Here is a 22654-nt window from a genome sequence, read left to right on the forward strand (position 1 = left end):
ATAGCCAGGTTTGGGAAAACTCCTTCCCAGCACCTTAAGAGGTTTAGGAGCCTCAAAAAGACCGATCGTACCCCTTGGGCTACCTGGGTGTGCGAATGTTTGAAAAACTTAGATGGACGGGTTTAAGGGTTACAGAGTAACTACCTTTGAAGGAATGAGAAATCTGTTTTTGTTGGAATCTATTTTTAATGCCTGCTCTCCTGAGCTGAGACAGCATTTGACAGACAAACAAGATTGTTCCCAAGAAGCTAGCAAAGGCTGCGGGCTTGTGGGTTGCCAACGGGGCTACTCAAGTATTCTGGGGCCACTCACAAAAAGGATGAGGGGAAGTAGAACAAGAAAGAAGAGAGAATTCTAAATCCAACCACCCAAAAGAGGGCCACAAACAGAAAGGTAAACCATATGGGAAACCAGGTCAGTCTAATGAAACCTCCGGTACTAAACCAGAGGGAGGTCAGCAACAGCCCCCATTCCAGAAAACATTTGGTAAATGTTAGGCTTGTGGGTCAACTGACCATGTGACAGGGGATCCCAGATACAAGGGTAAACCTTCAGGGGTCCACACTACCTCCTTAGCCTTCATATGGAGGAGTACATATGGCAAGTCAGCCAGTGTTTCTTTAGTGTCCCTGGGTCTGTCGGAACACCAGAATGTTGATGCGTATAACCCTATTCCAGATAACACAAAAAATTATTAGAAGGACAGTGTACTTGTTAATAGTCAGGAGACCCCTGACATTAGAGACATTGGGGCCGGCATTACAGTAGTGGATGAAACCTTTTTCAAACCGGAGGATGTTGCTAAGGCATCCAAAGGTCCCACTAAGCTTGCTGGAGGCCCTCTCCAGATGGTTCCAATACTGCCAGCTCTCATCCAGTGCAACAATATCACTGTAAGAATACTTGTCAGTGTACTAAATGAGGTGCCTGGGAGAGTGCTGTTTGGGAATGACTTAAAAGCTCTTGGAGTTGTATCAAGCACCCCCAGGCCTCCCAGAAAAAGGAAGCAGGAGCAGACAAGGAAGACCAGAGAGCTCACTTTAGATGACTCAATAGGTTGTTAAAGAGGTACCTATAACACCCAGTCCACAGGAAGAAAAAACTTCTAAATTCAAGGAAGGAAGAGAAAGGGGAAACCCAAGGTCTCAGGAAGAAAGAAAAGCATCACCCCCATGCACAAAACAAGGACAGTCCAAGGTCACACCTGTGATCCCTCCACCAGCTGAGGGTGAGTGGGAGTACCAACCAGAAAATGTTACTGGTGAAACAGAACTGGAAGAAGACCTTTACCTGTTGGAGATCTGGAACCTAAAGACCATCCTGAGCAGCAGACTTTGCTTGCAAAAGTTGGCCCCTGTAGGGCAGCCTTCAGCAGAGGTCAAAGACCGTGTCCTACTCTTGAAGGACTTCACCAACAAGCAGCTTCCTTGCTGGAAGGGCAAGAGCTGGGGAAGCACAGGCTGTACTGGGAGGATAGACTCCTTCACAGTGAGCCGTTTGAGTCTACCCCAGGGGACTACAGAAGAGTTGTAGTGCCTCAGGAGGTGAGACCTCCGTTGCTACAGTTAGCCCATGAGATTTCTTTGGCTGGTCACTTAAGTTTTAAGAAGACCAAGGAAAGGATTTCCCTGTATTTCTACTGGCCTAAGATGGGGTCTGATGTAGATAAATTCTGTAGAAGCTGTCACACTTGTTAGACTTCTGGCAAGAGTGGAGCTAAGAACGTGGCACCTTTGGTGACTCTCGCAGTGCTGGGAGTCCCTTTTGAGAGGGTAGGAATCAACATTGTTGGTCCCTTAGACAGTCCCACATCTTCAAGCAACCAATTTATATTGGTTGTGGTAGACCATGCTACCGCGTATCTTGAAGCCATACCTATGAGGACTGTTACTGCTCAGGCAGTGGCTAAGGCCCTCCTTGGTGTTTTAACCAGGGTAGGTTTTCCAAAGGAGGTTCTCAGACAGGCTGAACAATTTTATGCAAGCCATGTGGAAAAACTGGAGTGACCTACAAGTTCTAATCAGCCTACCATCCCCGAACCAATGGGTTGGTGGAGAGGTTTAATAGAACTATGAAGAGAATGATAGGTGCTTTATAAGAATCCCTTAGAAGAAAGTGGGACCTTCTCCTGCCATGCCTTCTCTTTGCTTATAGAGAAGTCCCTCAAGAAGGGGTTGGCTTCAGCCCCTTTGAGCTCCTCTATGCTCATCCGGTTAGAGGTCCATTAACCCTAATCAAGGAAGGGTATGACAGTGCTCCTTTCCACAAGCCAGTGAGATTCATGCTCGCTGAAGGATGACGACACATGATGACAGAAGCTTCAGATAACTTGAAAGCAGGTCAGGCTCTGGTGAAGCATTGGCATGACCAGAAGGCCAAAATGGTGGAGTTTACTCAAGACCAGCTAGATCTAGTTATGGTACCTACAAGGCAGAGGGCCTTACAGGACAAATGGATTGGACCCTTCAAGGTTGTGGGCAAACTTGGAAAGGTCAATTATTTGGTGGACTTGGACAATCCCAAGGAGGGCCCAGGGTCTTTCACACCAACCACCTAAAGGCATATGTATCCAGACCATAACTGGGAGCTTTGCCCTTATCTGATCAAGAGGAGGAGGAGAGTGAGCCTCTACCCAACCTTCTCAGGGAACAGCCTTTAGATGGAAAAATAGGAGTTCATCTCTCTTCTGATCTGACTCTGAAAAAGGAGTGCAAAGTTTTGTTAAATCAGTTTGCCTGCCTGTTTTCACCGACACCAGGCTTGACCCCCCTTGGGGCAAGCATGATATGCTCACCGGTGACAGTCTACCTGTCAAAAGCAGGAAGTACAGAATGTCAGACCATGTAAGAACCCACATAAAGGAAGAAGTCAAGAAGATGCTTGATATCGGTGTAATAGAGCAATCTACAAGTCCATGGGCTAGTCCTATTGTACTAGTGCCAAAGGAAGGATCCAAGGAGTTGAGATTCTGTGTGGCCTATAGAGCTCTTAATGCAGTCACCACAATTGATGCCCATCCTTTACATAGGACAGATGAGCTGGTGGATAAACTTGGTTCAGCCATGTTAGGGAGAATTCTCAGAAATGTGCTAATTCACTCTACCTGAAGAGACCCCCAGCAACTTTGCTGGATTTTGAGGACTTGATTTTTTTTTTTTTTTTTTTTAAACTGTGTTTATTGGTTTTACTGAAACAAGGCAGGTATAATTACATTTAACATTAAAACTTTCCCTCCTCCCACCCCCTCCCTCCCCTCTGGTCGGGTGAAATCTTAAAGACCATTGTTCCACTTATGCATTGAAGATGTCTGAAACCTTAACATTATGAGGGCACCATTGACCCATAAAGTCTGACTGCAGGTATTGCAATATCCCTTCCCATTCCTTTCCGAATGTGTCTCCAGTTCCTTGGATCTTATGTGTAATTTTTTCCATAGTTATGTGGGCCCACACTTTCCGAAGCCACGTGCAGGTCAGTGGAGTATTTTTATTCTTCCAGTTCTGCGCTATAGTGGTCCATGCCGCTATAAGTAGGCCCATACAGCTTCTCCATTGTGATTTGCTGTATTGGATTGCTGTATCGTCTCTGATTCCACAGAGCCACACTCCCTCCCCCAGCAAACCCACATCCGGGAATATTTTACCCATTTCGCTTTTCACCTCTTCCCAGAAGGGTTTAACACCTTTGCAGTCCCACCAAATGTGTCTCCAAGTGCCCACTTCTTCACACCCCCTCCAGCATTGGTTAGATGAGTTTGGATACATTGAGTGGAGCCTCTCTGGGGTAAAGTGCCATTGAGTCATAATTTTTACCCACATTTCCCTTGTTTGTGCCGAGCGGGTCATTCTGGGGATTTGCTTCCATAGGTCTTCCCACTGCTTATCCGTTGGTTCTACCTCCAGCGTTCTACCCCATTTTATTCTATATGACCATTTAATGTCTTCTCCTTGTGTGTTTATGAATTTATATAGTATGGATGCCCACTTTTTCTCCCCCGTATTGGAGATGATATATGTCTCGAACCCTGTGAGATCTCTGGTTGCTGCTTCGGTGATTTCCGGGGAGTTCAGCCAGTGTTTTAGCTGTTCATATCTATATCTATTACTTTTGGGTTTTTTTTCGTCTATACTGCAGGATTCCAGTGATCTAATTTCTTTACCAATGAACATCTCGCCTATTTTGGTTATGCCCCCCTCCTCCCAGCTATCGTATGCCCCTTGTTCCATTCCCGGGGGGAACTGTGGATTTCTGCATATGGGGGTAAAGGGTCCCAGTACGGTGGTCATTATTCCTTTTCGTGTCTGGGTATCCCATACTTTCAATGTGGTCCTCATAATTTCACTGATCCCTACATTCTTATGCCTATGCTGTTTTTGCTTCCAGAGAAGTTCTACCAACGGGGTCCTTGCCACTGCTCTATCCTGTTTGGCCCAAATTTGTTGTGGGTTCTCCCCAACCCATTCCCTTAGGACTCTAAGCTGTGCCGCCTGAAAGTATTTTTTGAAATGGGGGAGCGCCATCTCCCCTTCCCTGGTTGGAGCGGTGAGGACCATTCTCGCTATCCTAGGCGATTTCCCTTTCCACACAAAAGATGATACTATTTTTGCTAGGGTTTTGAAGAACGAGTCGGGGACAATCACCGGGAGAGCCTGGAAGTAGTATAACACCCTTGGGAGAATAGTCATCTTTACTGATTGTATTCTACCCCACCATGATACCTGCAAGGGATTCCATCTGCTCAATTCCTTACGGATGTTTGTGAGTAGCGACGGATAGTTTTCCCCATAAAATTGTTCTATTCTCTGAGGGATCACTATTCCCAGATATCTTATGCCTCCCTCTACAATCGTAAGGTCTAGTTTCTTTGCTTCCCTTTCTATATTTGCTCTGTCCCCTGCCAATATTAGGATCTCTGATTTTTTTCTATTAATCTTTAGACCGGATATGGTCCCATAGGTTTCTAGCTCTCGCACCGCGGCTGGAAGGGTGGATTCGGGGTTTTCTAAGGTAATTAGCATGTCATCCGCATATGCTATAACTTTATGTTCCTGTCCAGCCATGTTGATCCCTTTAATATTTATTGATTCTCGTATTTTTATAAGAAGAGGTTCCAGGAATAGGGCGTACAGCAGTGGTGAAAGGGGGCATCCCTGTTTCGTTCCTCTTGAGATTATAATCTTATCCGTAACCTCACCATTAATGACTATTCTGCTGGATGGTGAGTTGTAGTTTGCTTTAATGCGCGCGATATATTGTTCTCCAAATCCCATGTGCTGCAGTACTTTAAATAACAAGGACCACTCCACCCGATCGAACGCCTTCTCTGCGTCTACCGACAATAGTATCGCTGGGGTGTGGGAGATGCCAATTTTCTCTACTAGATGTGCGAGCCTCCTAGTGTTATCGTGGGTTTGCCTACCTGGGATAAATCCCGACTGATCCTTACTAATTAGGTTTGGAAGTAGTGGGGATAGCCTAGTCGCCAGGATTTTCGTATAAATTTTTGCGTCTAGATTAATCAGGGATATTGGCCTATATGATGCTGGGTTTGTTGGGTCTTTACCTGGTTTGTGGAACACCAGAACTTTTGCTTCATTCATTGTGGGGGTCACATTACCGCTATCCTTAAATGAGTTCAAGAGTCTGGTTAGTATCGGGGTCAATATATCTGAGTATTTTTTATAAAATGGGGCTGTAAAACCATCAGGGCCCGGGGCTTTGTTACTTGGGAGTCCTTTTATTGCTTTGCTAACTTCTTCTTCCCTAATGGGGGCTTCTAATGTTTGTTTATCCTCTTCTGCTATTTTTGGTATCTGTAGGGTCATTAGATATGCTTCTTGGGCGTTTATGTTAGGGCTTTCGGTGGAGTAGAGATCTTGATAGTATTGCCTCAGTGCTTCCCCCATTTCGTGTGTGCGAGTTTGGACATCCCCCTTCACATCGCACATGGCCTTGATCGTCGTTTCTTTCTTTTTGGCCCTTAGCTGTCTCGCCAGTAATCTATCTGCCTTGTTCGCCTTAATGTAATATCTCTGTTTCAGATATAGTAAATTACGTTCTGCACCCTTTGTACGTAACATCTCTAATTGCCCTTGTGTATGTCTTAGTGATTTTTTTAAAAGCCTTGTGGGGTGTGTCAGTACTTTTTCTTGTATATCTTCTATTGTTCTTTCCAATTCCTTTTCCCATTGAAACTTTTGTTCATCTCTTGTGATTTTCAACGCTATCATCTTCCCCCGCAGCACTGCTTTGGACTTGATTTTTTTAACCTGGCGAGCGCGAGACCCTTTTTCCCCCACTCTCTCGTGTGTTTTAATGTGATTTTGTACACGGTTTCTTTTGGTTGTGGAGTCTGACAAACTCCATAGGCATCATCTTTTACATTGTGTCACAGCACCTTCAGTGCATTAACACAGGGAAGTCTTTCAGATTTCCCAAAGGTTTAAATACCTTCTCTGGGATAAACTACTTTTCCCAGAGCAGTAAGTGAAATTGAATTTACTTACATTTGTAACTTTCTAGACCCAGCACACACTATCTCACAATAGGGTGCTGGAGGGGTTACTTAGTATCCCCTTCGTCTAGGTTATCATGTAACATTTTTAGGTTACCCTTTTCTCACTGAATGGCTGGTGGCAGAGGCTTACTTTTTACTACCATTATGGGATTTTTATGCGGGCTGCTTTCGCAGCCACAGTAAAGCACCAAAGGGTGCCATTTTTGTCAAAATGGCCCCAGTCTTTTTTACGCCATTTCTTTGTGGAAAGGTCCTTCTTGAGATTTACTCTGCACGGCTGGCCAGGTTTGGTCCCTTTGTTCATTTTGCCTTTGGCAGGATTCACGAGTGAAGCCTGCCTCTGGCTCCAGGGTGTCTGGTGGGGGCAGGAAACGAGGGAGGTGCCCGAAACTCCCTGTGCTTGGTCTCCTAGGAGACAGGAATGCACTCCTAGGTGATTGGCTGGCTGGCTGCCCAGCAAGGACACCCACCCTGCTGGGCGACTGACAGCTAGGCTGGACTAGATGGGAGAAAGCTGTATAAAAATGCAAGGCTTTTTGGCTTGGAAGGCAGAGTCGACCACTGGACAAAGGAATCTGAAGACCTTGAAGAAGACACCTGCTGCAACTCCTGGACCGTTTGTTTGCCCGGTGAAGTCCTGCTGCTGTGCTGAAACTCCAAATTCGTATCGATAGAGAAGCCCCTGCAAGGACGACTTCTCCCTTTGAGTTGGTGGGCCCAATCAACTCCATAGTAAGCCACCTGGACATCCTCTCAAAGCTGGTAGAGTTTCCACTGCAGTCACTGCTGGTAACGGATAGCCAGGGAGAGGAACACCAGTTTGTGTGCGTTGCTATTAAGCTGGCCAAGAGCTCCAGGAAGATCCTCCGGACTCCCAGGAACAGGACTGACCGAGCCTGAATCCCCTCAACAGAGTGCAGGATCCCAGACACAAGGAAATCCCATCTCGACAGCCAGGAACTGCAGTGTTGCTATTTGCGATAGACGCAAGGAGCTGAAACACCAAAGTGCCACTTGTTTGAAGATTGCCGGTTGCGAGCAGTGACCATCCCATTGCAGTGCAGTAGTCCCCAGAAGTCCTCCCTCTTGTTCCCACGACTGAGGACCAGGAACAGCGAGATCTGCAGAGCTGCACAGGAACCAAAATCATCTGTTGCACTTTTTTCTTCAACCTAAAGGTACTGTAAAGTCTAAGAGAACTTACCTCTTGTTGTGTAGCCACCTGTCCTCGGAGACTTGCTTGGTTGCATTTGTAGAGTTGCCATCAGCTTCTTTACCTCACAAGCCTAATCAGCTTGTGGCCCTACTTTGATTTCTTCGACTCTACCAAGACTTTTGAAACACTGAAAGACGTTCTACTTACCTGCAAGAAGTGCTTCAGTTCACCTTGACTTTTGCCAACTTAAATATTGGCTGGCCTGGCTCCCTGAATGACTTCTCTTCCCCGTTAAAGTGTTGTTACCTTCCTTAAATGAAAGGGTTAACAGACTTTGCATTGGGGGTTATTGAAAGTACTTACCTGCTTTAGAATCATTGTGTGAATACTTGTTTTATTCTGATCCCTCTTTTCGTTGACACTTCTCCAAAAACTATTCTTAATGCAAACAGTGATATATTAATGTCCATAGCACCCTAGCAATTGAAGTCACCCGAGGGTGTAGGTAGTGTCTGTGAGCCATCCCAAATGGGTATCTACCGATTTAGAAAACTAAGTGTGTGTATTTTAAGTTTATTCGTGTGTTGCTTTATATTGCTCCCTTCTGAAGAAGGCTTATTCTAACTGACTGATAAATTAATAATTGTTTAATCAAGAAACCTTGTGTGTAAGTTTATTTGAATACTTATCACTGTGAATCTCTGTGTAACACCCCGACAGCTCACATTGACCCCTCTCGGGATAAGCCTGGCTACTCGACCACACTACCAACCTGTGTAGTACAGATTTATCCAAAGGTTGGGTTCCCATTGCCAGGCGGTCAGAGTTGTTGTATTGCACCCAAAGGTACTGCAAACAATCTTGCCTAACAAACCAAGTACCTCAGTAAATTTGACCTAACCTCAGGCTATTGGCAAATAGCTGACAGACCATGCCAAGAAGAAAACTGCATTTTCAACCCCAGGAGGCCTCTACCAGTTTAAGGTAATGCCTTTTGGACTAAAGAATGCACCCGTTATATGCCAAAGGATGGTAAATCATGTTCTGAATGGGATAGAGGACTTATGCATGGCATACTTGGATGACATTGCAGTGTTCAGCCCTACTTGGAAACAGTATATTGACCACACAGGCTATGTATTGCAGGCTCTTGAGCAGGCCCATCTGACCATAAAGGCAAGCAAATGTCAAATTGGACAGAATAAAGTGGTCTACCTTGGACATGAGGTAGGAGGAGGTGAAATCAGGCCACTGACTAGCAAAGTACAAGCTGTACAAGACTGGCCCACCCCTACTACTGAAATCCAAGTGAGAGCCTGTTTAGGTCTCACTGGTTACTATAGGACCTTAGCTTCTGCCTTGAATGTGATCTCCTCACCCATATTCCCCAAGAAGGTCAGGTGGAATGAGGAGTGAACTAAGGCATTTGAAAGACTTAAGCACCCCCTTTGTCAAGCTCCAGTCTTAAGAGCCCCTGACTACAACCAATCCATTATTGTACAAACTGATGCTTCCAATACAGTAATAGGTGCAGTTCCGAGTCAGCTGGATGAGAAAGGCTGGGAACACCCAATCTGTAGGAAACTGAAGGACCGAGAAACAAGGTAGACAACCATAGAACGTGAATGTTTTGCCATTGTGTGGTCTTTGAAGAAGTTTAGACCATACTTGTATGGGTCTACTTTTATAATTCAAACAGATCACCACCACTACCAACCCTTGAGATGGTTAACGCAGATGAAGGGGGAGAATCCTAAATTGTTAAGATGGTCATTAGCCTTCAGGGGTTTGATTTTACTATAGAACATAGGTCAGGATGTAATCACTAAAATGCTGATGGTCTCTGCAGAAAGTATGACCGACTGGAGTAAGGCGATTCATCCAGGAGTGGATTAAATTCTCCTGTCCGTTAGTCTGGGGGGGAGGGGTGGTAGGGGTGAAGGAGAATTCTCAGAAATGTGCCAATTCCCTTCTTAGAAACCCCTAGCTCTTTTGCTGGACTTTAGGACTTGTAATTTCTAACCTGGAGAGAGTGGGCCCCTTTTCTCACGCTCATGTATTTTTAGGACCTCTGAATTGAAGTTTGCCGGCTGACCTTTCCATTGCAGAGCAGGAGTCCCCAGACGTCCTCCCTCTTGTCCCCACGACTGAGGTTCAGGAACAGGATCTGCAGAGCTGTACAGGAACGGTATCAGGTAATATCCCCATATATATGGTCGCCGTAAATAATATCGCCGGGAAAAGGAAAATGTAAAAAAATAAAAAGTAAAAAAAAAAAGAAATGTAAAAAAAAAAAAAATGTACAAAAATAATGTAAAAAAAATGAAAAATGTTGGGGGTTGCAGGGGTGTCCGCTGCATGTTCCATGCAATAATGTCGCAACAAAAAACAGCCATTTTTCGGCAATATTTTTGCATGGCGAGATTTTTGTGGCGACATTATTACATGGAACCACAGGAACAGAAGCCAGCTAGAACCATTTCTTCTAACCAGAGGTACTGTAATGTCTAAGAGAACTTACATCTTGTTGTGTAGCCTTGCTTGCTCTCAGTTGAGACCTGTCTTGGTTACCTTGCAGAGTTGCTATAGCTTTGCCCCTCACAGGCCTCCCAGCTTGTGGCCCTTCAAGTGTTCCATCTTCTACAAACATTTCTAGAAACATTGTGCAAGACTTTTTACCTACCTGCAAAGAAGATCTTCAGCTCCCCTAAACATTGTGCAATTAACATTGGCTGTCCTAGCTCCCTGAGATACTCTTCTTCCCTTTGACTCTGTGCTTTATCTTTTCCTCAGGAAAGGGTTAAACTTATTTGAAATTGGAAGGTTTTTAAAAGTACATACCCGTTTGTGAATTATTTGTTAATCTTTGTTTTATTCTTCTCTTCTATCTTTTACACCAAACTCTGTATTGCTCTAAATGTACCAGTGATAAATCAATGTCCACAGTGTCCTAGCTATTTAAGTCACCTCAGGGTGTAGGAAGTGTCTGTCATCCCCAATGTGTATCGTCGAATTTAGAGAACCTAAGAGTGTGTTTTGAAGTGTATTAGAAGTGTTACATATATTGCTCCCTTTTGAAGAAAGGCTTATATAACTGACTGTGAAATAAATTAATAATTGTTTAATGAAGAAACCTTCAGTAGAACAAGTTACTTACCAACTGGTAACGTTCTTTCAACTAGATGTTCCTCCAACGTATTCCACATCTTTGACATGTAATGTCCGCAGCTGTGTACTTCGGAAAACTTTTTCGGCAGAAGGCGTCCTGCGTCGAGTCGATGTCCCCCGAAAGCCTCCGTCGAGGGATACGTCACTGGATGTTATAAATAGGACGTTTGGTGCCCGTAGCCTCAGTTTATGTTTTTTCCTCCATAACGTGTGACATGCACATAACTAATGCCTGCTTGACTGCACATAGCCGTGCGGGAACGTAAGCTGCAATAGCATAGGAAATTCTCCAGAGGGGCAGGCTGGGAGGGCGATGTGGAATACGTTGGAAGAATATCCAGTCGAAAGAACGTTACCAGTTGGTAAGTAACTTGTTCTTCGAATGGATTGCGTCCTCCAACGTTTTCCACATCTTTGACAGACTCCCAAAGCAGTACCAGAAAATGGAGTAGGGACGAGAATTTAGAATACCCAATCAGATGGCAGAATAAAGCACTGCCTTACCAAAGGCCATATCTTGACCATGGCGCGTATCCAGGGAGTAATGTTTGACAAAGGTGTGGATAGAAGCCCATGTGGCTGCGTCACAAATATTCCTAAAGGGAACTCCCCGCTGCAGGGCTGTGGAAGTAGCCACGCCCCTAGTGGAATGAGATTGCAACCCTTCCGAAGGGTCCTTGCCCGCCAATCGGTAACATTCAATAATGGTGAGGATACTCCACCTGGACAAGGTCTGTTTGGTAACAGTCTGGCCCAATCGGTGTCCAGCATACCCCACAAAGAGTTGATCGTCCACTCTGACCCTGGACATCCTAGAAATATAAAAGTTTAGAGCTCTCCCAGGGTCCAACCTATGGAGTCGCTCCTCTTCCTTACCTGGATGAGGAGGATAGTAAGACGGAAGAACCACTTTCTGGCTTAAATCAAATTCAGATACTACCTTATGTAAAAAGTAAGGACGTACCCTCAGTACAACCCTATCCTTGTGGAACACAGTAAAGGGCGGGTTAGATGAAAGTGCCTGCAATTCACTCACTCTGCTAGCGGATGTAACCGCAACCAAGAACACGGTCTTGAAAGACAACAGTCTCAAAAGGACAAGAGTGGAAAGGTTCAAATGGAGCACCCATCATAAATTTCAAGACCAAATTCAGATCCCAAACCGGCACCTGGAACAGGGACGGCAGGAACACATTAGTGAGCCCTTTAAGAAATTAGGAAATCAAAGGAATCTTAAAATAAGAACATTCTTAGGACGAGCGCTTGAAGATTGACAGCGCCGCCAGGTAACCTTTAATGGTACCTACTTGAAGGCCCCTGTGGGCCAAAGAAAGCGAGAAAGATAGAACCATGGGAATGGAACACTGAAAAGGCTCAACATTATGTCCTCTGCACCAGTTACAAAACTTGCGCTAATGGTACAGGGATTTGGTTGCTGGCCGAAAGCAACACCTCTATCACATCATCCGGGAGGTCCCAATCCTTATCCCTCAACCTTTCAGATACCAAGCGTGAGGTTGAGAGTCTTGACCTCTGGATCGAGACGGACACCAACGACCGTTGGCAGTCAAATCTTCGGCATGAGCTCCCCATCCTGTGAGGGAAGCGTCCGTCAATACTGTCACCTCCGGCCATGGTTGTTAAAACTGCTCCCCCTTCATCAGGTTCCACTTGTTGGCCCACCACAGCAGACCCTGTGAGATTGAGAGAGGAATCTGAACGTAATCCGATATCTTTCCTGAGAATTGTGACCACTGCATCTGGAGAACCCACTGCAGGTATCTCATCAGTCTGGCTTCTGGCACCAGAAAAATTCAGGACGCCATGAGGCTGAGCAACCTTAAGAATTTGAAAGCCAGGAGACGGTGGGCATGTTGAAACTTGTCCACCATCTGCACAATGTGATGAGCCCTCACCTTGGGAGGCGAGCACTTCCCCAAGGACGTGTCCAGCACAGCCCTGATGTACTGGAGCTGTTGGGAAGGTGTCAGATGAGACTTCTTGAAATTGAGGGATAAGCCCAGCTTGTGGAGGGAGTGGAAGGTGAGACTGAGATGATCCCTCGCTTGCTCGGGAGAACGTGCACGTATCAGCTGGTCATCCAGGTAGAGGTAGACGTGAATCCCCCTCACCTGAGATACGCTGCCACCACCACCACCATTGGCTTGGTGAAGACCCTCGGGGCAGAGGTCAATCCGAATGGCAGGACCCGAAACTGAAAAAGCGAGTCGCCAGCCGCAAACCTCAAGTACTTTCCGTGCTTTGGATGAATCGAACATGAAAGTAAGTATTCTGTAGGACCAGAGACACCAACCAATCCTGAAGTCGAAGGGCATGGAGGACCTGAGACAAAGTGACCATCTTGAACTTGTCCTTCGTGAGAAGTTTGTGCAACCAACGCAAGTCCAAGATGGGTCTCAATACCCAGTCTTTCTTTGGAATCCAAAAATATGGGGAATACCATCCCTTGTTCCTCTCCGCTACAGGCACTAGTTCTATAGTGCCTTTCTCCAGCAGGGTCAAGATTTCCTGCACAAGGAGCGGATCTGGAAGCTTCAAAGATTCCCCAGTGGATTGTTGTGAGGCTGCCTAAGGAAGGGAAGGCAGTAGCCATGGGCTATTGTATCCAGAACCCACACATCCTAAGTAATAGCTCGCGATTCTTCGAGATGCTGAGACAGTATGCCTCCAACCAGCGAACAATGGAACATGGCCTCATGATTGTTTTGGAGCGGCTACGGCAGCGCCTGAAGGCAAAGAAGCAGCTGCCCGAGTGGCTTTGGCACCCCTATTTCCCTGACCACCACAGGTACTTTTTTGCTGACCCCTTTGACTGGCGGTTCCTCTCGTCCTACCAAAGGAGGAGTAGTAACGAAAAGAACCTCCCCTCCACTGTTGTCCCCTAGGACGAAAAGGCAGAGGTTGACACAGTTGCACTCAAAGATTTCACCGCAGCTTTTGAGGTCTGCAACCTCTCAAGGCTCTCGTCAGCCTTGCTGCCAAACAAATGCGCGCCATCAAAGGGCATGTTCAAAAGAGGGGCTTGCACATCCGGAGAAAAACTCGACTTCTGCAACCACGCAAATCTGAGTAGAATGGTGCTTGCAGCCATGTACTGGCTAACACTGTCGGCCATGTCCAAACTCGACTGAAGGGATTCACGCATGGCATCCTTGTCATCCTGCACGAGATCAAGGAACCCATCCCCTTCTTCCCCTTCGGGAATATGCTCAGCCGCTAGAGAAACAATTCCACAGAGTGTGTGAGAATCTTGCTAAGGCACAAGTGGAGTTGGCTGATTTCAACGCCATACTACCCACAGAAAACACCTTGCATGCCCAACCGTCGAAGCGTTTGTCGTCCCCATCAGGAGGGATGGTATGGTATGCCGCCTGCCTCGAGGTGGCCATAGCCGCCTGAACCACCAAACTCTCGGGAGTGGGGTGAGATGAAAGGTAGCTGGGGTCGCTACCGGAAGGGCAGTATTTTTTAGTTAACGATTTGTTAACTGCCGGAAGAGATTTCGGTGCCTGCCAAGCAGCCGCCACCCTTTTCTGCAGCGTCAAATGAAAAGGTAACACCGGATCAGAGGACGGAACTTGATCCAAAATATCTGTTAGGTCGTCCTGAACAAAAGCTTCAGGAGGAGTAGACCAACCAAGATACTCGGCGACCCTAGCCATCAGTCTCCTGTAGGACGACTCAGCATGAGCCCCAGGCTCAGGCCTGCCAAATTCCACCTCAGGAGAAGTGTCCAAGCCACTGGCCTCATGAATAGATTGCCTTAACTCTTTCAACTGTCTGTCTCCGGAAAAGACAGGAGCCACATCAGGCTCAACAGGGTCAAACTCAAAATCTGACCTCTCCTCATAGATGTCATCCAGAGGGAGGAAAAACTCCTGCCTCAGAACAGAAGAGTCTGGAATCCTTAACAGGCCTCACAGACTTGGAAGTGGCCTTCCATGGAGGATTCACAGTACCATGGACGTCCACCGGCAAATTTCAGCCAAAAGGCCCCGAAGGCGTTGTTGGCGCCAGCGTTGAAGGCGCTGACGGCTTCGACAATGGAGCCGAAGGTTGGTGTGAAGGCAAAGCTTCGACATCCGTATTCGATGGACACAGTGCCGACAGAGTCAACCCCGACCTTGAGCCCTAACCAGGTTTCTGCGGTCTTGCCGGGGACGAGGACCCATGCCCTAAGGCGCACGAGCAACGGATCAAGACCATTCCTTGCTGGCTTCTTCCGAAGGCGCGGACGGAACTGTGCCCTAGGATTGGAAAATTGGCAGCATCTGCTACCTGAAGGCTGCCCATTCCTCCGGAGTCGAGGACTTAGTAGGACAAGCCAATTTCTTAGTGGCGCCATCCTCTGAGGAGGACAGGGAAGACGACCAGTGATGGCGCATCCTGGAATGCTGAGACATGGAAGAATGGCGGGAACCACTCCGGAACAGAGATCTTCGGGAGGCCTTCCGACGCAGAGAGTCGCCCCTCGAATCGTCGGTGGACATCCCCTTAGATGTTTTACAAGACTTACTGGTTTAGAACCCCTACCTACCTGGAGCTTCTCCTTACGCTCCCCACAAGGCATTGGCAGTCAGTGACTGGCATTTGGAACAGTTGTTGTGTCATGAGTCTCGCCCAGGCACCACAAACAAATGCGATGCAGGTCCGTAATCGACATCTTAGACTTGCAGTCCCGGCAAGTCTTAAAGCCAGATCGCGGAGTCGGAGGGGTCGAAGAAGAAGACCTATTCACAAGGAATACACGGGGCGCGGAGAGTTTCAAAAGCAAAAACGTTCGCAGGAAAAATGGAACTGAGGCTACGGGTGCTGTGCGTCCTATTTATAACATCCAGTGACGTCGCCCACATATTCACAAGGAATACACGAGGCGCGCTGAGGGACATCGACCCAACACCATCGATGCAGGACGCCCTCTGCCGAAAAAGTTTCCGAAGTACACCGCTGTGGACATTACATGTCAAAGATGTGGAATGTGTTGGAGGACACAATCCATTCGAATAAGTGTTTATAAGTGGGCATCATCTGATTTAGAGAAACAGAGTGTGTTTTGAAGTGTATTACAAGTGTTACATATATTGCTCCTTTCTGAAGAAGACTTCTACAACTGACTGTGAAATAAATTAATAATTGTTTTATCAAGAAACCTTGTGTAGAAGTGTTTATTTGGATAACTGCTACTGTGAAACTCTGTCACAACATTACTGCTCACATTGACCCCTCTTGAGATAAGCCTGGCTGCTCAGCCAAACTACCAACCTGTGTAGTTCAGACTTATACCAAAAATTGGGTCCCTTTTTCCAAGAGGTCAAGATTGTTGTAATGCACCCAAAGGGTACTGCATATAATCTTGCCTAACACCCGTGGGTTCCCCCACAGCAGATTCTGGTAGGGGTCTGGGATTTGATGTATAGGTTCAGGGTTTGTAGATTACCCAACTGAGTGCCCCTTTTTCTCCTTGCAGCCTGCAGGAACCTCCCAGTTCACCCCAGTACTTTCACCCAATCCTGTACTCCATTCCCTCACCTGCCCGGGTCCCACACTCATTACCCGACGTCAAGACCAAAACCCCTTCCGGTGGATTCTGATAGTTATGTGCAAGCCCTCCCTTCTTTCCCAGTCAATTATTGGTAATACTCACGATCCAGAACGAGGAGGCGGCCTTTTATGGAGGATACCTCTGCTGCCTTCAACAAAAGCACTGGGGGGCTTGTGGTAGACTGAGGCCAATGTGCCGATGTAACAGATCAGTTCTTCTAGCAAAGTGGGCTCAATTAGGTCAGTCTCCTCAGAGATGAGCGGTTTCTCTGCCAGCACCACCTCCTTGGCGGCTACAGGATCTGTCGACAGCAAGCGCCAATAGATGTAGCCACGATCTCTCAGGTCGGGATTGTCAGAGTCCTAGCCAGTGCAAAAAAACATAGGTTACGTGTTGTGGTTAAGAGAAATGCTCATTTCTTGGTGTCACAATAGAAAATAAGAGAAATAATATACTGGAATCCGCCAGCAACCAATAGCTGTAAAAATGAGGGGAAAAGCCCAAGTTAATAGACCCCAGCAAAGCATACACTTTTAATAAAGAAGGTGGGTGTTAGAACTCTGTACGGCCCACTCAATGCACCATCATTTTGCCTGAGGTGCATCAGGTCCCTTTCTGTTTTAAAAAAAAAAAATACATGATGCAGTGAGTGCACAACCAGTTTCTTCACACAATAAACACTGGCTGTTATGGAAAAAGTGACCGGGCACTATGCGTGGAACCTGCATTTTCTTGGTATTTGAATTGGAATGCATGGTGCTGGACAATTGTGGCAGTAGAGACTTAAGTGGTGGGGAGAGTGGAAAGAGCAGCCACAGGAAAGTCTGTTGTGGGGTATGTAAAGTGGGGCAATGACAAGGAAGGGGGGGGGTCAGGGGGGTGTCAAGCTGGCAAGCAGCTGCTCTGAATATGGATATGTAAACGTAAGTAATCACTGATCTGGCAAACCTGACTATGCACATGGTCTCTGTCAAGTGCTAATGGGTGCTTCTTGCCAAAAGTGATGCGTTCAAGGAGTTTATTGAGAACCTCAATTGGTGCAGGGTTCTGTGAAGACAACCTTAATGGACCTATAAAGGTTTTACACAAAAGCCTAATCAAACTCCCCTGGTACGGAGGCTTATCAGTAAGGCTTAGACTAAGAAAATCAGAGGTGTGGTGAAAAGTAACATGTACATACTTAAGAGATAGCAAGCAATGCATTGTCCATTTAGGTAAGCATAAAAATACACATTTATTTACCAAGGCATATGCAGTAAGACAGTTATTGAAGGGTGGGGTTTGGTGTCCAAATTATGACAGACAGACAGACAGACAGACAGACACACACACACACACACACACAAAGATGGATTTTCAGGACCAGGCCTGTCAGAGGGTTCTGAGAGCTACCACAGTTGATGAACAGGGTAATTGACACTTCGGTCTAGCCAAACTCTATTAAAGATATTATAGACTTAGCAGTAAGGCAGACATCAGGAGCTATGAAGTGTAGTAGTACAGTAAGTCCAGCATAGCACACTCAAATAACTCCTGCAACACAGTAATCCAAAACTATTTTATAAAACCTTTAAATCTCTAAGCAGGTAATGTAAAAGCAAAGTATCTATCCTTTAATCACCCTATATACACACATACACACAGTTGGTGATCTCAAAGTGAGACCACCCATACTTTACACTTGAAACAGTAATAAAAGGGGGTGTTGCTAAGCAGCAGTCAAGATGGCCGTCTAATACTGGAGGTCCAACAGCTCAGTACATATCACTGCAAAGATCCTTTTCCTCCATTCCCCATATGTACTTACCAAGCTGTAAAAATAGCAATCTGAATCCTCCGACATCGCCCGGGCGACTTCTTGCCTGATCTGTACTGCATATGATATATCATATGGCATTTATAACACGCCTATACACAAGTGTTTCAAGGAGCGACGAGGCAAGGGAGGGTAACAAAGGGAGGACGGACAATGATCCTACTAGGCCAGGTGTCATTCAGCTCGCTCAAGTGTGTGGGAAAGCGGCCGGGACAGTGCAGTACATGGGAGTAGATAAACAATAAGTGACTGCAAGCATGTGGCAAGGGCATGGGTAAGTGCAGGCATCAGGTGTCAGGAGCTGGTAGGGGGGCTGTAGGGATACAGAAAAAGTCCCCAAGTGCGGGGTTGCCAGGCAGGCAGTGCAGGTATGTGGCACTGGCGGCGGAGGGACCTGGGCCCAAGATCAGGCCTTTGCTCCGGTAGGTTTTATTTCCCAGAACTTTAATATAACTTCTTTCACGTGTCTTTCTCTATACTCCTAACCCAGGTCTGGGATCCGTTCGTCCTTTTGGCACGCTTCTACTGAGAAGCCCTCCTTTCGGCGCCACTGAGTCTGGGGTGGGTCCATTGTGTGGGAGGGGGAAGTAGGACCCCTGGACAGGGTTGCCTCAGCAACCCATGTCGCACTCTATCCTGATAGGCTGGAGGGTCTCCCGCCAAGATGACCACTCCACTATGCGAGTGACTGCTAGGCTGTATGAATGGGGATATTTTTGCATAAAAGCAGGGTCCTGAGGACTAGAAGAGCAAGACATCGCCACTGGAACGAAGCCGAAGAGGAGAGAAGCCAAAGACCTCTGCAACGACAACTACCGGTGAAGCCCTGCTGCAGCGTCTCACCACTTTTCTCCACACAAGAGAAGATGTTCACCTGCAAGAGCTTTCTTCCCTTGAGCTGGTGGGGCCAACCAGTTTGCCAATCGCTTTCCCGGACCTGTCTTGGTCAAATCTCCCGTACCCTGACTCTGAGGCCGGATAGCCAGGCACCAGTTCACCCGGACCACAATTTAAAGGAGCGTGCCTTTTATTCGTCGGGCAGCATCGCGGCTGGTTTCATCCCTGGGTAGTGCAGTAACTCGAACCTTCCTCCACGACGAGAGCCTCTCTTCCTCTGCTGGATCACCCGAACTGCAGGAACTACCAGGAACAACCGCCACCGCAGGAGCCACTTCTTCATTTTAAAGGTACATTGTTCCGCCAGGCCGCCCTTTCTTCGCGGTAGTGCCAACGGTGTTTTAAATCCTTTACCTACCTGTTGGGTTGGCCGCCCCCATTGTCTTTTCAACTTCTGCAACTACCTTTTCAACTTCGTTTACCAAAGACTTGACTGCAGCTACAAGAACATTTTTGCTCCTGGGCCCTTGCCCTGTACCACAGACTCTGGCACAGGCCTACGGACTCTGGTCACATTTGTTAGATGTGCTTTCTTTAGACTGATTCTTACTGAGAACTGTGTGGTGCACCCATTTCTTTTAACTACCCTTTCCTTCCCATTCTTAAACATTGTGAAATGCCATTTTGCTCAGTTTTCATTTTAAGTATTGCCTATACTGATGCACTGTCTTGCTGAAATGGTTCACAAAATGATGTGAAATGTTGCTAGGGTGTATAAGAAACTATTTCTAGCTAACTTGTGCTTTCCCTCCCTTTTGAGGAATTGTTAGAGGATCCCTTGTGTGTAGTTTTCACTGTGCCGTTTTGCTCAGTTTTCACTTTGGTGCACTTGGTCTACAATTCAACTTGGGAGTGTGTATATTTTTCCTTTGACTTAATTTAACTTGCATGATAACTGTGATAGATGTGTATTATTAGAATTGTCTAAAATAAATATATAACTACTTTTTAAATACAAAGCTTTGGTCAGTGTTTCCTTGTTCCATAGTACAGTAGACCCATTGTGTAAACCCTGAATACTGCTCATCTCCCTCTTGAGATAAGTCTGACTGCTCAGCCACAGCTACCAACTAAATCTTTGTGGTACACACAGATAGCAAAGGGGCTTTATTGCTCTCACCTGTAGTCCTAATCTGGTGTAGTGCTCCCTAAGGGAACTGCACTGGATTCTGCCTAACACGGTGCTCTTGAGCCGGTCCTGCCCTACGAAAGCGGTTCATACAAAGTGGACAGATGAGGGAGGGGACAACTCTGAGGAGGATTTTGTGCCAGAGCAGACCGTCCCTTCCGGAGTGATGCAGATTGCCTCACACTATCGTACTCTGGTGAAAATTTAGACGGCCCCACTAGACACCATATAGGGCTCTGAAAACTGATCTAAGAACTGGCCTCAGTACACTGGCACGCAAACTCAGCCCAACCACAGCTACCAGAGACACAAGGCCTACAATACTATCAACCACAATGACGAGCGGGGCGCCCAATGGACTCTTACACCAGCACTCAAGTTGGGGCTGGACCACAGAATAAAACCCCAAACCCTAGAGTGGACAATGTGGATGGGCAGCATCTCACCGACCACAACAGGATCTAGTGTGCATGCGGGAAGGAATGCAGAATGGTTGCACCTCCTTTAGCTAGCAGCAGTCAAGGCCAAATGCGACAACCTGGAATCTTAAACCAGGCGAAATAATGTACCTATAGTCGGGGTCCCTGAGAACACACCAAAGAGGGCAATGGAGCCATTCATTGAACATGCTGTGAACCATCCAAGGCGAACCCTCCTAATCGAGAGACCGTACAGAATGCTTCAACCTCTGCCCATGGCTGCTCCCCGTGCCATCATAGCAAAACTCCTTAATTACAGGGACAGAGAGTGGCGAGAGAGCGAGGAGAGCTGTGCTATGAGTAACAGCTTGCAAGACATTTGACAAGGCCAGGAAACTATTGCAAGAACGCCAAATTCGCTACTCCATGCTGTTCAAAGCTAGACTCCAGATACAGAAGCGGAGGCAATCAGAACCTGCTGAGGGGCTGGTGGAACGGAGGCCAAGATCACCTGAAAGCGATGACACTGAAAGGTTGGGAGTCAAATGTGTATTCGTGCAGGTTTCTAGCAGTGATCCCAGGCATGCCTGTTAATGGGCCCGGGGAAGCAGCCTAAGGTTACTGGAATGCCCATTGTTTGACTTCGGCGGGCTGTTTGTAGCCACCCCAACGATTTTTCTACTTTGTTTCATTAGGACTGTCAAGTTGGGGAGGATGGTGAGGGTGGATGGAGGTGCTACGGATTCGAGGAGGAGGGTAATCCAAGAAAATGTAAAGACACGCAGATTAATGTTTTCCGCAATAAACACTGAAAGGTTACACAGATCTGGATGGGCTGGGACATTGATCAATGATGAGCATGGTTAGCCAGGTAGGTCCACTATGGTTCCTTAGCTGGAATGTACGGGGTATCAACAAACCGATCAAAGTGAGGGAGCTAGTGGCCTAGATAGACAGATATAACTACAAAATCATAATGCTACAAGAAACCCATGCAGTCCATGAATCATTTCCTACAAGGTGGGGGAAAGAACATATACTACACCTCATACTCCTCCCAATTGCATGGGGTCTTGACTATTTATCACTCCTCACTTCCGGCATATAAAGACCTTAGTAGGCCCTGTGGGGAGATCCGTCCTTACCTGGGATTTACTGTCAGCAGTAAAAACCTTTTGGTTAATACATATGGCCTTAACAACCCCTCCTTCTTGGAATTAGCTCAAAAATGCAACTCTGGACAGCTTTGTTGCAATATGGGGAGGTGACATTAATACTATACTTGACATACAAAAAAAGACGGTTCGACAACGGGACCTAGGACACATACAGCTGCCACAAGAGTTATTAGACAGACTATGTCCACACTTCAGCTAACCTTATACTCCTCGGTCCATGACACTATCTCACGGATAGATAACTGGCTGGTGTCGATGTCGCTGATGGGTATCTTAGATAGTAATGCCATTCTGTCCCTCATCTACTCAGACCATTCCCCCCCATCATTCTTTCCCTTAGAGTGGACAGAGAGCATATCCCCCTAAACCCCACCCAAACCCCCAACCACAGTGAAAACTACCAGTGGTTTTGCTACTCGATCACAGGTTGTTAGAGAGGAATTAGCACATTTCTGAGAATTCTCCCTACCTTAGAGACCCCCAGTAACTTTACTGGATTTTCAGGACTTGAATTCTTTAACCTGGAGAGCGATGCCCTTTTTCCCACTCTCTCGTGTATTTTAATGTGATTTTGAACTCTGTTTCTTTTAGTTGTGAGAGTCTGACAAACTCCATAGGCATCATCTTGTTACATTGTGTCACACAGCACCTTCAGTCTCTTACCTGGTAATGTTCTTTCGATGGGATGGTCTGACGACTTATTCCATATCTATGATAGTAATCACCACAGCTATGCAGATTTAGAAAATATTCGGCGTCTGCGTCCTGCGTCGATGACGTCGATACGCTGTCCTCGAAGGCCTCCGTCGGG

At 46.6% G+C, this 22654-nt stretch overlaps 1 protein-coding gene across 1 annotated transcript in view; it reads right to left on the minus strand.

The window, feature by feature from the left end:
* AP1B1 (adaptor related protein complex 1 subunit beta 1) overlaps positions 1-22654 on the minus strand; it is an 896137-nt gene that overhangs the window by 482447 nt on the left and 391036 nt on the right. The window contains exon 12 of the mRNA XM_069619269.1: positions 16507-16766. Within this exon, the coding sequence (XP_069475370.1) occupies positions 16507-16766 (260 nt within the window). The remainder of the gene's footprint in view (positions 1-16506; positions 16767-22654) is intronic.

The sequence above is a fragment of the Ambystoma mexicanum genome, chromosome 10 (assembly GCF_040938575.1).
Source record: "Ambystoma mexicanum isolate Mex_15411 chromosome 10, UKY_AmexF1_1, whole genome shotgun sequence".
Taxonomy (NCBI): Eukaryota; Metazoa; Chordata; class Amphibia; order Caudata; family Ambystomatidae; genus Ambystoma; species Ambystoma mexicanum.